Source organism: Hydra vulgaris, chromosome 11, assembly GCF_038396675.1.
Source record: "Hydra vulgaris chromosome 11, alternate assembly HydraT2T_AEP".
Taxonomy (NCBI): Eukaryota; Metazoa; Cnidaria; class Hydrozoa; order Anthoathecata; family Hydridae; genus Hydra; species Hydra vulgaris.
This window is the reverse complement of record NC_088930.1, coordinates 39,449,753-39,465,136: the sequence shown is the minus strand read 5'-3', so window position 1 is coordinate 39,465,136 and position 15,384 is coordinate 39,449,753. Positions and strand designations below refer to the sequence as shown.

The 15,384-nt window shown below is 26.6% G+C and overlaps 1 protein-coding gene across 6 annotated transcripts in view; it reads right to left on the bottom strand.

Annotated features, from left to right (window-relative positions):
* Positions 1-2,739: 2,739 nt before the first annotated feature.
* LOC100213577 (polyglutamylase complex subunit TTLL1) overlaps positions 2,740-15,384 on the bottom strand; it is a 35,083-nt gene continuing 22,438 nt past the window's right edge. For all 6 annotated transcript variants that reach the window (XM_065811037.1, XM_065811038.1, XM_065811042.1 and 3 more), the window contains 6 exons: positions 14,534-14,596; positions 13,190-13,230; positions 11,248-11,293; positions 5,925-6,034; positions 4,962-5,015; positions 2,740-3,153 (listed from right to left, as the gene is read on the bottom strand). In XM_065811037.1, coding sequence (XP_065667109.1) covers positions 3,060-3,153; positions 4,962-5,015; positions 5,925-6,034; positions 11,248-11,293; positions 13,190-13,230; positions 14,534-14,596 — 408 coding nt within the window. In that variant the 3' untranslated portion in view covers positions 2,740-3,059. The remainder of the gene's footprint in view (positions 3,154-4,961; positions 5,016-5,924; positions 6,035-11,247; positions 11,294-13,189; positions 13,231-14,533; positions 14,597-15,384) is intronic.

Below are 15,384 nucleotides of genomic sequence, written 5' to 3'. Positions count from 1 at the left end.
GCGGTGGAAATTATTTACCTATTTGACTTAAGACGGTTTTACCAATGATTGTCGTAATGTTTTTATTAATAGTGGGTTAAACCAAATAAGGGTTTAACACCCAGTGTTTGCTAAAGCATACAATAGTTAATTCGGAACAATGAAAATTTCAAAAAACATATAATATAATTAAACTAATGCAAAAACTTCAATATTTATTTTAAAGGAAATTTATAAAAGAAGATTATAAAAAGGTTTTTTTACTTAATATTTTTCATTATTTCGAATAAATAAGCGGACATTTATGCTAATCAACGACATCAACTTCTGCACAGTGTCTTAGCAATTTTTGTTCCTACTGATGTCCAGCTCTCTAATCAAATCTTTAGCTATACTTGTTGTTTTGCCACTCTTACGCAAATACCCTAGGCCAATTCCCCAAAATTTCTCAATGGGGTGGTACTGCGGGCAGTTTGGTGGATTCAAACCTTTGGTATGAATTTGATTTCTCTTGAATTGTACCACTATTCGGTTTTCTTAGAAAAATAACAAGAAGCATTATCAGGCTAAAACCAACAGGGGACATCTTAGCTTGAAATAGCTTGAAAGCATTCCTTGATGTATGTAAACATCCGAGTTTAAAGTTAGCGATGTGACGATAGCTCGATATCTCAAACCGCAGCTACATACCGCTTGCCACAAGCGAGGTTTCTTACCAAATTTATCTAATGATTTATAGTTAAACTTATTGCTGACACGTCCACAAACAATTGAAGTGTAAAATTTTGAACCTGGGAGCTGTTTGAAGTCCCAATTGATGTACGTTTCGTTATTTATAATAATGCAGCCATTAAACTTTGTAAGCACTTCGTCATAAAGTTTTCGAGCTCGAGTTTTAGCAGTCAGCGACTCTTTTGTTGATGTTTTTAATTAATACTATTATTACTTGTATTATTTACTATTATTACTTGTATTATATTTATTGTAATTAAAAAAAAAAAAAATTTAATAGTAGTATGTCCTACTTTGATATCTTTTGGCCTATATCCACGCCGTTTTTTACACCAACAAATTGTTAGTGACTTAAGGATTAGCTATCAAAAAATCTAAGCCCGATCAGCTTGGCGTCATAGTTATCTGGTAATTTATATATATATAAAATTTTTTTTTTGAGTTCAAAATTATTTTTAAGTTGTAAAGTGTAGTTTTATATTGTTTTCTGACATCAAAATTGTAAGATGGACATACTCCTTTTGTAGTTCATAGATTATGACGATTTTGATTTTCAACCGACAACTTTTGATTTTGATATTTACACCTAATTAAAACATGTGTTACTAATTTTCCAACATACTGAATTGTCAAACTACTGTATTTTCGACCTACTGAATTTTCAACCTATTGTATTTTCGACCGACTCTTTTTTCAATCGACTTAAAAAAAAACCTTAAAAACGCTAAGAAAAAAAACAAGCCAGTAAGTTGAAAAGAATATCGCCTAAAATCGGTTGAAAATTAGTTTATCTCAAATCGGTCGAAAAATAAATAGGTCGAAAATGAAAACATAAATTGGTCGAAAATAAAAAAAATTAAATTCGGTTGAAAATAGTTTAGGTCTCAGTGAGACATCTAAAAATAACTTCCGCTTTTAAGTAGATGTTCTTTTTTGTAGAACAAATTAGTATGTTGAGGTTTTTTGGTCTATCTTACAAACTTTATGCAAATTTTTGTCTTCGCTGAAAAACATGCAGAGCAAAAACTAGTTCTGGAAAGTTCAAAAACTACTAGTATTGTATATATTTAATATATATATATATTTTTTATATTTTAATTAATTCCAAATAAACTGAAATAGATGAAATAAATTTTAGAAGTTATAGTTTTGTGGCACAAAAAAGTTGTTGCTTACAAGAAATTCGAGTTATTTTTGCAACTGGAGGAATAGATTGAATAGATCGTATTTGACTTGCCCAGATAATGTTGTCGTAGCTGATGTAGCTATGAAAATACTATTATAGTATTTTTTTAGATACAAATTGAATCTAAAAAAATTTGATGTTCTTTTTGCAACAAAATTTGACGATCGTTAACATATAAATTTTCCTAAAAAATAAAAATTCACCTAAAATAAAAATTTTCAATTTATATTTTAGGTGCCCTGACGGTTTTATCAAAGTGTATCGGCGCAAAAAAGAGTTCACTTTCCCTAGAGTTTGCTACGAACCATGGATCTCTTGCTTTTAAAGCAAGCGCTCTAACAACTGCGCCACGGCTGCTTAATTTTATAAAAGCTTTTGAATAATCATTTAAAAAACATGTATTTATAACCTAATTTAATTTTCTTCCTTTTCAGGCTGTTATTAGAATGCAGAAATATTTTATAAACATAGAATTAGTGGATGAATTTAAACAGGTGGGCGCAGGGTGGTGGTGGCAAACACAGAATTTAAATCCTTTGCTAGTAATCGCCATCAAAAAAAAAAAATTTTAATTGAATTTTTTCATTCTTATTGTAAAACATGAATTCTGAAACATATGCCAGTATGTTTATGGCTTAAATTTTTTTTTAAATAGCCATGAAATAAGCAGTTAAATCTTTTCCAGCCATCGCCACACCCACTTGCTAGTAGTGGCCATCGTAGATTATACATTTTTTGCTTTTTTCAGAATAATTAAAGAAAAAGTTAAAGTTGAATAAATATAGTAGATTTGAAAATTAAATCATTAAACATGAGTGCAAAAAGAATAGGCGTCACAAGAGTAATTGCCAAGTTTTTTTTTTTTAATATTTATACAAATCTAACAAAAATCTATGTAATAAAATTATATTTAATAAATTTATTAATAAGACATTTTCTAAAATCTACACTACAAAAAATTATACGGACATAAAGATATTCACAACGTGGTCACAAGATTGTTTTGTGTTAAAATTGATAAATATTACTAAATTATCTAAATTTATAAACTGTTGTTTAACAATTATAAACGATAAATAAATAGATTATAAATACAATTCAATAATTTCTTATTTGAAATTATTTGATACTAAGTAATACAATTAAGTAACACAAACATAAATTACTTCCAAACTGCACGTTTTAAATTTTTTGAAGGAGTTTCCTTCGATGAGGTATTTGACGAATGAATGCGAATAGAACGTTTTTCATCATACCTTATAATAAAATTAAAGTGCGAGTGGTTAAGATTTTGTACAATAAAAATTGTTAACAAAATGTAGTAGCATATAAAAAAATAAAAAGTATAAACAATTAACTTATGCATTTTGAAGTCATGAACAAAAAGTATGAATAATTAATTTATACATTTTGAAGTCAATTCACGTGTAATAAATGCATTCTGTAACTGCAAAGATGTAATTAGGTTTCTCAAAATTAAGTTATTATTAAAAAGTGACATTATATCTCTTTATCGTTGTTTGTATGAACTACTATAGTAGTACGGATGAACTATCGTCGTTTGTATGAACTAATTGTCGTCGTTCGTATAAACTAAATATAATGAACATTAAGTGCACATATTAAGTTTAAAAAAGCCCTACGCAAATATTACAAATATTTAAATGAGTATTTTTAAACGTAATAATAATCATATGAAAGAATCCTTTAATAAGTTTTTTTTTTAAACATCTTTGCTTCCAACAAGGCTGCAAGCAGCCACTAATTAAAGTTGGAAGTTACTGTATGAAAAAAGATGAAGATTGTAGAGCAAGATAACGATTGACGGACGATTTAAAAGATTGAAAATTATATGAATCAGGAAAGCAAGATGAAGGAAGCGAATTCCAAAGAACTGACGTTCGAGGAAAAAAACTAGACGAATAAGCGTTTTTGGAGCACTTAGGAACAGTCACAGAAAAAGGATGAGACTTAATTGAATGACGAGTAACACGAGAATAAATTTTAGTAGATGGCACAAGAGACGCTAGCTCTTTAGAGCAGTGCCCATTATAGTATTTGTAGAAAAGAGAAAGAGAAGCAACATTACGACGATGTGATAATGGTTGAAGGTTGGCTGCAAGAGCAGGTCCAACTATGTTTACAATGCGTTTTTGCACCTTGTCTAAAAGAGAAAGGGCATCATTAGAAGATCCGCCCCAGATATGGCAACAGTATTCCATACAAGGCCGGATTTGAGATTTATAGAGATAGAGAATAGAATCCAGAGTAAGAAAGTGGCGAGCTCGATAAAGAGATGCAACCTTAGCAGATGCTAATTTTGCAACCGATTTGATATATGGTTTCCAAGAAAGATTGGAAGTAAGAGTTAATCCTAGAAGATAAAGAGTAGGTGACTCATCGAGTACATCACCGTTCATAAATATAGGAAGATCTAAATTATTGCGATAACGATTGGCTGAAAAAAATTGAGTTTTATCTGAATTAAAGTTCACCAGCCACTGTGAGCCCCATGCTGTAGCAGAAGTGAGATCCTTTTCAAGCTCAAATGCCCCCTCCAGGCAATCAGAGGGTGTTGGTTTCTTATCACGACAAGAATAAATGGTAGTATCATCAGCAAACAATGCAAGTTTATTTATTATTAACAAGTTAATAAATAAATTAAGTTGTAAGCAAAAAATTAAAGAAACATTTATTATGAGCTTTAAATAATTTAAAACTATATTTTTAGTAATCCGGATTTGGCAAAAACGAAAACTCAACACTATATAAAGTTTAAAGGAAGACTTTAATAGAAAAAGGAAAATGGGTGAAGTTAAAAATTAAATCTAAGGGAAGGAGGGTATTGCTAATTTTTTTGAAATTTACTTATCTCAAATAGCAAAAATATTCTATTTAATTGTATAAACAATTAAACTTACAATTTATTTTAAACAGGGGCATCCATCTCTCTCGCGAACTCAGAGGGATGGATGAACCTGAGTAAAATTAAATCTTTGCATTTAAATTGTGGCCTCGTTTTGCTCGTGTGCATTTGCACAGCAGCCATTTATAAAATACGTACAGTAAAACAAAATTTCCCAGTGATTCTTTAGTCGTTGATTTTTCACGCTTAACGCTGAAATTAAAAGTAAATAAAAATCAAAGCAATCTAAAAAACAATTTAAATTATGATATAGAAATAAAAATCAACTATCATATTCTAAACTTTCTATCGAAAAACAAAAAGTATATATACAAAAGATATTAAAAATATATAGATTTGAATTGAGCAAGAGTTCCATTCTAATCCGAAAAAAACAATTGTTTATTAATAAATGATATAATTATTAAGGATAATTTAATATTGGTTGTATAGAAAGAAGGAAAAAAATGGATAATATTAAAAACTGCTTAATAAAATGTAATTTTATATCAAAACAACCGCAATAAATAATAGATGCAACAAAAATTGTTTTAAAATATAGTTAATATTATAATAACAAGTTTTCAAACGATGGACAAATTTTCTTATAAATACGACTAAAAAAAGAGAGACAAATAATTTCATAAAAAATTAACAACACGGTTATATTACAATAATTAACAGAAAAAGTTAAGCTTCTTTGTTCGTGTAGAAATAATAATAGCAAAAATATTAATATTCAGCAAGAAAAGTAAATTTGAATTTACTTTTCTTGCTATTTATATTTGGTTTACCATGTAAAAATTTACTCAGTAAAATTTATTCATGAAAATTTACTCATGTAAAAATTTACTCAAATTTACTCAAAAATTTACTACTTACCCTAAAAATTATACATTTTTTACAACGCAAATTTATAATGTCAATTTTTATAACACCAATATACTTATGTAATAATCATTTACAACTGGGCAAATATGGCACATGTTGCTTAATTATAAATGTTGACCCAATAGAATTTATTTAGGGAGATCAAAATAATATGTAAATAAACTAACGTTTGACGTTTCAAAATAAACAGACGTTTGACCCACCAATATTTTCAACGAGAAAAGAACTTACTCTGGCATTTCATTAAAAGGAACAACAATATTGATAACGTCATTTATAAGTGAAAGCTTTAAAATACGATCAGAATATGTTGTTGCAGATAAAGAAGGCGATGCATTTATCTAAAAAAAAAAAAAAAAAGACAATTTTTTTATACTTTAATTATATTTTATAAAACAGTTTATAAATTTTTCTTTAAAAAGATCAGTACTTATTGTATATTAGAAATCAATACTTAAATGTAACGCAATAGTAAATTAAACAAAAAAAAAGTATTTAAGAGTTTAAAAGCAATATTAATCAGCATGGAAAATAATGGGGGAGGTGGTCAACGACCATACGAAATGAACAAAATTGCTATTTTGACCAAAATAAACTTTTGTCGGTCAAGCTTGACCAGTTAAAAAAATTCAGAATTAAGGAAAATAAGGTTTTAAAATAATTAGGATGTATTTCAAAAATAAAATTTGCTAAAATTTCATAACAATCATTCAAATTTAAAAGATGTCTAAAATATTTTTAAAGTTTAAGATACTCTACACTGTTGCAAAAAAAATAAATAAAAAATATTGCTTGATGTCATGACCCAGAAAAATCCATTGGGGGGTATGATTGTACTATCATTGGTGGTCACTGGGATATATGTCCCTAAATCTGGTTACACCGCCCGTGGAAGAAAATCCATTTTCAAATTTGCCTAAAATCGCATTAAAAAAACTGAAATATATTTAACTCTAGAGCAGTAAAACTTTATAAATTTTGATAGCTGGTGTTCAATAAGTTGTCTTTGGAAGAAAATAAAAAAAATTGGTCGCATTTTTTTAGTTTAAAAAAAGAATATACAAGTTATCTGTACCAAAAAAATTATAAAAAATAGAAGTTGTTTTTTTATAAAGTATTATAATAAAATTCTGGGTAAAAGTTTGAACCTTAGTTGTTCAATTCATTTTTTTCATAAATTTGGGATCTGAGTTAATAAAAAATATGCCAAATAAAGCAAAAAACCAGGAGGAGAACAGGAAGACTGTTTGCTACTTGTGTCTCGGCAAGGCTAATTTTTTCTTAACCAGCTTCATGACAGAAAAAGTGCAACAAATTCTGAAGCAACCAACTGACTTTAATGACCAAAAAGTCAAAACTAGCATTTGTGAGCGCTGCCGCTTCAACCTTAGGAGGCTTGAGGAGGGAAAGCTTCAAACCCAACTACAGCTGTTTGACTTCTCCACTATCAAGGGTCTCCTACACAACTACTCAAAGTCTACCATGCGAAAGAATTTAGCAGAAGTCATGTCAGAGGACTCTGCGGCAGCTAAAAGTTGCAGCATCAGTCATTGCCAACAAAGAACCCAATGGAACAGTTTGTCTTAGTAGACCTGAGGGAACAGGAGGCCACCCTATTCTAGTTCTTCCAGGTAACATTGTATTAGATATTTAATACTTTAAGTCTATGTAATGTATAATAATGTAAAATCTCTCTTAATTACTTCCATAGTCAATTGTCAATTGAGTAGATCAAAAAATTGCTTGACAATATGTCAAGCAACTTTTTGATCTAATGAATCTTGAAGAACTTCCCTTTGTTTTTTCTGTGATATGAAGCTGACAAAAATCATTTGTGGTCTACAAGCACATTCTAGTGCACACCCATGCACTTGGTGTGACATTTCACCAAAAGATTTTGCAAAGTGTGGATCTCTAAGAACTTTTGGATCAATCAAAGGAAATTATCAGGCATACGACATGGCTGGTTTTAAATCAAGAAAGCAAGTTCATTCAGACACTCTGTTCATGTACCTATCATTAATGCCTCAGATGAATCTTTTGGTCTTTGATGTGATTCCACCCCTGAAGCTTCATCTGCTGCTTGGTGTTGTAAATCGTCTTCTACAGTCTCTCTCAAAGATTTGGACACATACTCTTGAATGGCTGGTATTACTTCATATTTAACAGCAGCCATTTCATGGTGAAAAACCGGCTGGAAATGAGTGCAGGAATGTGGATGTTTTAGAATGTAGATGTTTTAAAGAGATTGGCCCAGCAGCACTTTATCTTTCCAGCTGTTCACTTTATTGACACACAAAAAATTCAATGGTGAAAAAATTCAATGGTGAAAAGTGAACAAGCAACCACCCAGAGTATGAAGACATGCTGCAAAGATGCCTCACAGACTTAAACAGCAAAAAAATTGATTAGGAATATTACAAATCAGTTTAGACGTTTTTCTCAAGAAAAAACAATTAGAATAGAAACTTTACTTTATCAGAATCGAAGAAAATTGTTATTTACTATTGAATTTACTGCATAAATATTTTTGTTATGTTTTTGGCATGAATAAAATTCTTGAAACTAACTTTGTTAGTTGCTTATCAACTATGTATTTAATGTGATTTTATGCAAAATTTGAAAATGGATTTTTTTCCACAGACCGCGTAACCAGATTTAAGGGCTTATATCCCAGTAACCACCAATGATAGTACAATCATACCCCCAAAGGATTTTTCTGGGTCATGACATCAAGCAAAATTTCATTTTTTTTACAACAGTGTCTACTTTGCTTCACTTACGCTTCATTGACATGTACTAAAGATAACTCTTATTTTACATGAAGTAAAGTAAATCTTTTCCTGTCTGTTTTGCTTTACTTATTCAGCGAAATCCATGGGTGTCGTTTTTTATATTTAATTGAAGTTCAAATTTTATCATTATTTTCCATTGTTGCAGCACTTTTTCCCTTAAACTGTACTCTATTTTTAGTTTTTTTCTTCCTTGAATCTTTCCATTTATAAATTTTTTTAATTGAGGCAATTTGCGATGTCATTGCAATGAATGAATGATCTCTGAGTTAGATAAAGCAGATTTTGTCAGTTTAACTAAAGATAGTTTTACATACCAGGGACTATTCTAGACAGTTTTCGGCACCATCAACCATATTTAGGCGCCGCCCAAATTAAAATTTGAGGACCTTTTTTTTATGGCAAATATTTTTTAAGGGACGGTGGAGTACTGTTGCCCAAATTTTTTTCCTAGAATAGGCCCTGCATACCAGGGCACAATCCAATTATATTACAGTTTAACTGCTAGTTTTGTGACCCCTGAGCATGAAAGAGCAGAGAACAAAAAGCAAGTGACACAGTTGCTATTTGTCAAGTATTATCAGGACATTTCCACTACTCACCAAGTGCTGTAACAAAAATGAACAAAATTCAAACCTAACTAAAATTACAAGAGCACAACATAATTCAAATTATTTTGGTGGAACTCAACATTGCAGGTGGAATTCAACATATGATGTGCTTGAGAGGTTCTGTGAGTAGAAAAAGGCTAATGCATTTTTTTACATTACCAGAATTCAAACAAATGCAAAGAATCCAACAAAAAATCAATGGCAATATGCTTGTATGTATCTAACACATTGAAAGTGCTACAAAAGATTTTAATGCAGACACTGCATGTACATCAGATCATTTATTTTTGCAATGAAAACATTTTTTGATTAAGCTTGTGATACAGCTACTTAAATCAAAACTGTTGTACTTGAAAAGATTGAACAGTCACTTTAAAAAATACAAGAATAATGTTAAAAATTGTAGCACTGTAAATCCCAATGATGCTTGGTTCACATTTATGTATGTTTTGCATTATTATGTAAATCATAGTATGTCTATGTACGATTATACGTAGATCACTTTCTATATTTGACACATAAAAGATCTCTATCAATCCCTTTCTTATTCTAATTTGTTTTTTGTTAACTCCTAAGTTAACTAGTAGTTGCTTGCAGTCTTGTTAGAAGAAAATTTGTTTAAAAAAAAAATTGCTGTTTTTTTTTTGTTGCATTTCATAATTGAGATATTATTTATTTATAAATTTTTTTATTTTATTATTATTTATAAATTTTGCAGTTTATAAGTATAATTTATAAGAATAAATTGAATAAGATTAAAGACTTTAAACTTTCAAATTTAAATTATGATTTTATCCATGTTTCAGCATGTACCACATTAAAGTTTAAAATATATATTCAAACTTCAAATTATAATGTACAAATGAAAGTAAAATGAAATACAAATGAAAGTAAAATGAAATACAAATGAAAGCAAAATGAAGTACAAATCAAATAATAAAAGTTCAATTGATTCAACATTCAAACTTCAACCTCAAAAAATATTTTTATATATTATTTAAATATATAAAACTTATATATATTGAAGTATTCAACATGTTGTCACATTGGTTTGACAAGATTCTAACTGACTATTTTTTTATGTTAAGAGAATAGCAAATAAATTTTTTTTAATTTTTTTTTTAATGTCTAAATAAAAATATTTATATGATTATTTTTTATATATTTATGTATTTTTATACATCAACCAAAAAAAGAATACATAAACAAATAAAAAAAATAAATAATATAAATAATTATAATTTAATATCAAAAAAAAAAATAAAAGATTTTTTTTTCAATTTTTTAAATTTATTTAACATATTATGAACTACAGAGTACACTGATTGTCAGTTAATGTCTAAGTAAGTCATAGATTTGTCTAAGTCATACATTATGACTGTCTAAGTAAGTCATACATTTAGGACTGTGGAGTCAAAGTTGTAGTACCTACCTTATACCTAGAATTATTTACCTAATTAGTAATCAGTTGCTAATTAGAAACTAATTCAAATACTAAATTAATTTCTAAATAGTAACTTTTAACTATCTATATATAAAATATAAATGTATATATACAAATGTTTTCTGTATAATTTCTATTGTATCAATATGATTTTGTTTTTATAAGAAAAAGAAAAACTGCTAGTTATAAGAAAAAACTAAAAACTGCTATATATATATATATATATATATATATATATATATATATATATATATATATATATATATATATATATATATGTATATATGTATATATGTATATATGCAAATGTATATATATATGCATATGTATATATATACATATATATGTATATATATATATACATATATATATATATATATGTATATATATATGCATATGTATATATATATATGCATAGGTATATATATATATGCATATATATATGTATATGTATATATATACATATATATATATGTATATGTATATATATATATATGTATATGTATATGTATATGTATGTATATATATATATATATATATATATATAATATATATATATATATATATATATATATATATATATATATATATATATATATATATATATATATATATATATATATATATATAGTTAGGAATTTTTATCTCTCAGGTTTACAAATCAAGTTTATAAATTTAACTGAAAAAAAATTTTTGAACTAGTTTACCTCAATTAGCCATGGTTTCAAATCATTATCAATGATTACATCATAACTGTAATAAAACATAAACAACAAAAACTCAAAATATTTAAACTCTATATACTATATTTTACTGAATATCTTTTATAAATAATTACTAACACCATAAATATAAATGCAATCAGGGTTGTTACGACATAATATGTCTGGCAGATCTGTCGACATATTTTCTGCCGACATAAAATATGTCCCACATATTTTCTATCGACATATTTTGACATAATTTTATGTCTGAATTATTTTCTGCTGACATAAAATGTCAGAAATATTTTCTATTGACATATTTTGACATAATTTTATGTGAGACATTTTTGTTGTTTGATATTCTTGAAGAAAAAATCAATCTAACAAATTTATTGCGCATTTCAGCTTAAGTTAAAGAGTAAAGTGAAAAAAGTTTAACAAATTTGTTGCTTTTTTGCAATCAATTATGCTTCATAAAACTTTGATTTTAAACCCTATAAGCAAACATCAGTTGTTTCATAAACGTCTTTTTTTGCCCTTTTTAATGATGTATCATTTAATAGTATTGACTAATATTGACTAGTATTGATGTATCCTTTGATAGTATTAAATAGTATTGATAAGTATAGGCGATTTCCCTTATTAAAATGTAAAAACCATTTCATGCTGAGTTTTTATTACTGAAAGTTGTTTTTAATGGTATGACTAAACTTAAAATTATTCCTTTGATTAAAATAATAATAAAAAAAAAACATTTTCAGTTATTTTTAATTAATGGTTAATCATGAAAAGATTTCATTATGAAAAATGGAATTCAAAAGATTCTATGAAAAAAATTTCGTCAAAATTATATTCATTTTAAGAAGACTAACCAGTAATAATTTATAACTAATTACGAATAATATACTTTTAATATACTTACAGCTATAATAGTTATGGTTTATTTAACAATAAAATAATTGACAACTGCATTATAACTGCATAATTAACTGCCATAAACTTGCATAAAATGTTTTGAGTGAAATATATATTGGAATAATTGTTTTTTTCATTTTCCTTACGGTTTAAAGTCAAAAATGGAGAATAATTTATTGAATGAACAAGCGAAAAGTCAATTTGAAATTAATAAAGAAGGAGGAAAATGTAAAATGTGCAAAAAATTTTACAAAGGCAAATTAAGTAACCTCAAAGATCACCTTCTTCGAAAACTTAATATGAATTTAATGATCTAAATATAATTTTTGCAAAATATTTTAAATTCTTCAGCTTAAATGAATTTAATTTGGCAAGAAATTTTTGAAATTCTGTGAACCGTTTTTTTCATAGAATCTTTTGAATTCAATTTTTCATAATGAAATCTTTTTTATGATTAACCATTAATTAAAAATAACTGAAAATGTTTTTTTTTTATTATTATTTTAATCAAAGGAATAATTTTAAGTTTAGTCATACTAATAAAAACAACTTTCAGTAATAAAAACTCAGCATGAAATGGTTTTTACATTTTAATAAGGGAAATCGCCTATACTTATCAATACTATTTAATACTATCAAATACTATCAAAGGATACATCAATACTAGTCAATATTAGTCAATACTATTAAATGATACATCGTTAAAAAGGGCAAAAAAAGACGTTTATGAAACAACTGATGTTTGCTTATAGGGTTTAAAATCAAAGTTTTATGAAGCATAATTGATTGCAAAAAAGCAACAAATTTGTTAAACTTTTTTCACTTTATTCTTTAACTTAAGCTGAAATGTGCAATAAATTTGTTAGATTGATTTTTTCTTCAAGAATATCAAACAACAAATATGTCAGACAAAAAATTGTCAAAATATGTTGATAGAAAATGTCTGACATATTTTATGTCAGCAGAAAATAATTCAGAAATTTTTTTGACAACTTCATAACTGTATAAAAAAATAAATAAAAATATTTACCCGTAACATTCAAAACAATGTTTGTCATTATGAATAACATTCTAAAAAGATAGATAAATTTTAACCTTTATAGTTCATAAATGCAAAAATAAATTAAGTAATAAGTGATTTTCCAGTCAGAAAACTAAAAACATTGACTTAAGCTCAACTTAAGAAACTGCTAAAATTACATATGTTGAATTATTTTTATTATGGCTGCTGCCAGTTGATTTGTTACGCCCCATGTTTAATTAATTTGTTATTTTAAACTTGATATAAAAGTTTATGTATATCTTGCAAATAAAAAAAAAGAAAATGCAATGAAAGAAAATGTAAATGTAGTTGTTTTCAAATATTATTAAAGATATATATCACTTAAGGGGACAGATTTTACAAAAAAAGAGAACGAAATAGAGAGCAAAAAGTACGTACATCGACTATCAAATAGCCTGACTTGTAATATCTACATCAACTAAGGGTTTGGTTTGGATCAGCATCAAGGTCAGGCTTAGGGTTAAATATGGTTAAATTACTGTAATTAATCGTTTTTGTAAATAGATACAAAAAAAAAAAGTAGAAAAAAAGTAAAAAAAAGAATACATTACGATAATAAAAAAATATATCCCCATAAACGCCAACAAAGAGTGTGTATATATATATATATATATATATATATATATATATATATATATATATATATATATATATATATATATATACATATATATACATATACATATATATACATATATATATATATACATATATATATATATATATATATATATATATATATATATATATATATATATATATATATATATATATATATATACTTTCAGCTTTGTTTGTCCATCAAACATAAAATATTTATTTTAAATATTCATAAAGAATGTTCAAAATAAATATTTAAAATATCAAGGGGTTTATACTTCTATATAATTGAAACTTTGAAATGAAAACTTTACTTTAAATAAATCTTTTGAAAAAAGATAAATTTTCATACATTTACACATCTTCAAATCAATCATTTTTCAAACATTCAATTCTCTTAAAAATGAGTTTTGCATAAAATAAACAATTTGTTAAATACTTTATTTGAAACTTCAATTTTTCTTTTTATAACAATTAAAAAAAAGTTATAAAATTTTTTTTTGTGGGCACCCATATCAGTAAACTGGAACCAAAACATGCCTGGGTTTGTCCCTGACAGCATAAACATATTAAAAAATTTTACATTTAACTTCAGAAAATATATGGGTCTGTGGTGCTGTCCGAAATGCTTTACATAGACGCTATATCTCAAATAATAAATTTTTAAAACATCTTTACTAATAACTTTTATTTTAACGTAATAAAAAATACCTGAACAGCTTTTAAAGAATGAACAATTAACCAATTAATATCATCAAAAAGTTTGTCTGCAACCTACAAATATGGACATAATCACTGTATATTCACAAATCAACTCAATGCAACATATTTTCCTTAATTTAAATCATGCCTAATTAATATAAATTTTTTACAAATAACGTTTACTCTGCAACGTCAGAACCAAATTTAAAATCTTTCTATCATTAGAAAGAGCTTTAACAGAAAGTACTTTTTAATTGTATTTTACAGAACACAGTATTTTATAGGGAAAACAATTATTAAAATAAAAAAAAATATTCCAATTGATTTCCCAAAAACTATTTAATTAATTCTAAGACTTTTTTGGTGGTTTCAAAAGCTCTTTTTTCACAACAAATCGTATTTTGATACCACGTCTATACATGACTGAATGCTTGGAAAGACAACTTCTTCAACTCATTAAAAAGCGCATACAATCAACTTTATTTTGATTAGATCTGGCATTAATGCATTATTCCAAGGTAATGGAATGGTATAAGAAAAACAGCAACAACTTTGTTCGAAAGGAATTTAGAACTTTGTTCTAACAAATCTTTCTAAGCAGCGAGTTTTAAATCTTATTATGCAATAATGAAGGAAATACTAAGGCAACAAAACATGCGCAATAGTGTTAAAAAATTCTAAGATTGATATTATGGATTAATGCTATCAAAAAAAAAAAAACACTGTAAAATTGTGTAAATGATACTTTACAAAAAGTTAAACTACTTGCGTAAAGTAGAGGTTCAAAATAAAACCTTTTTATGTATGCATCATTATGCATGCCCTATTATATAAAAAATTCTTGAAATTCAATAATTTTT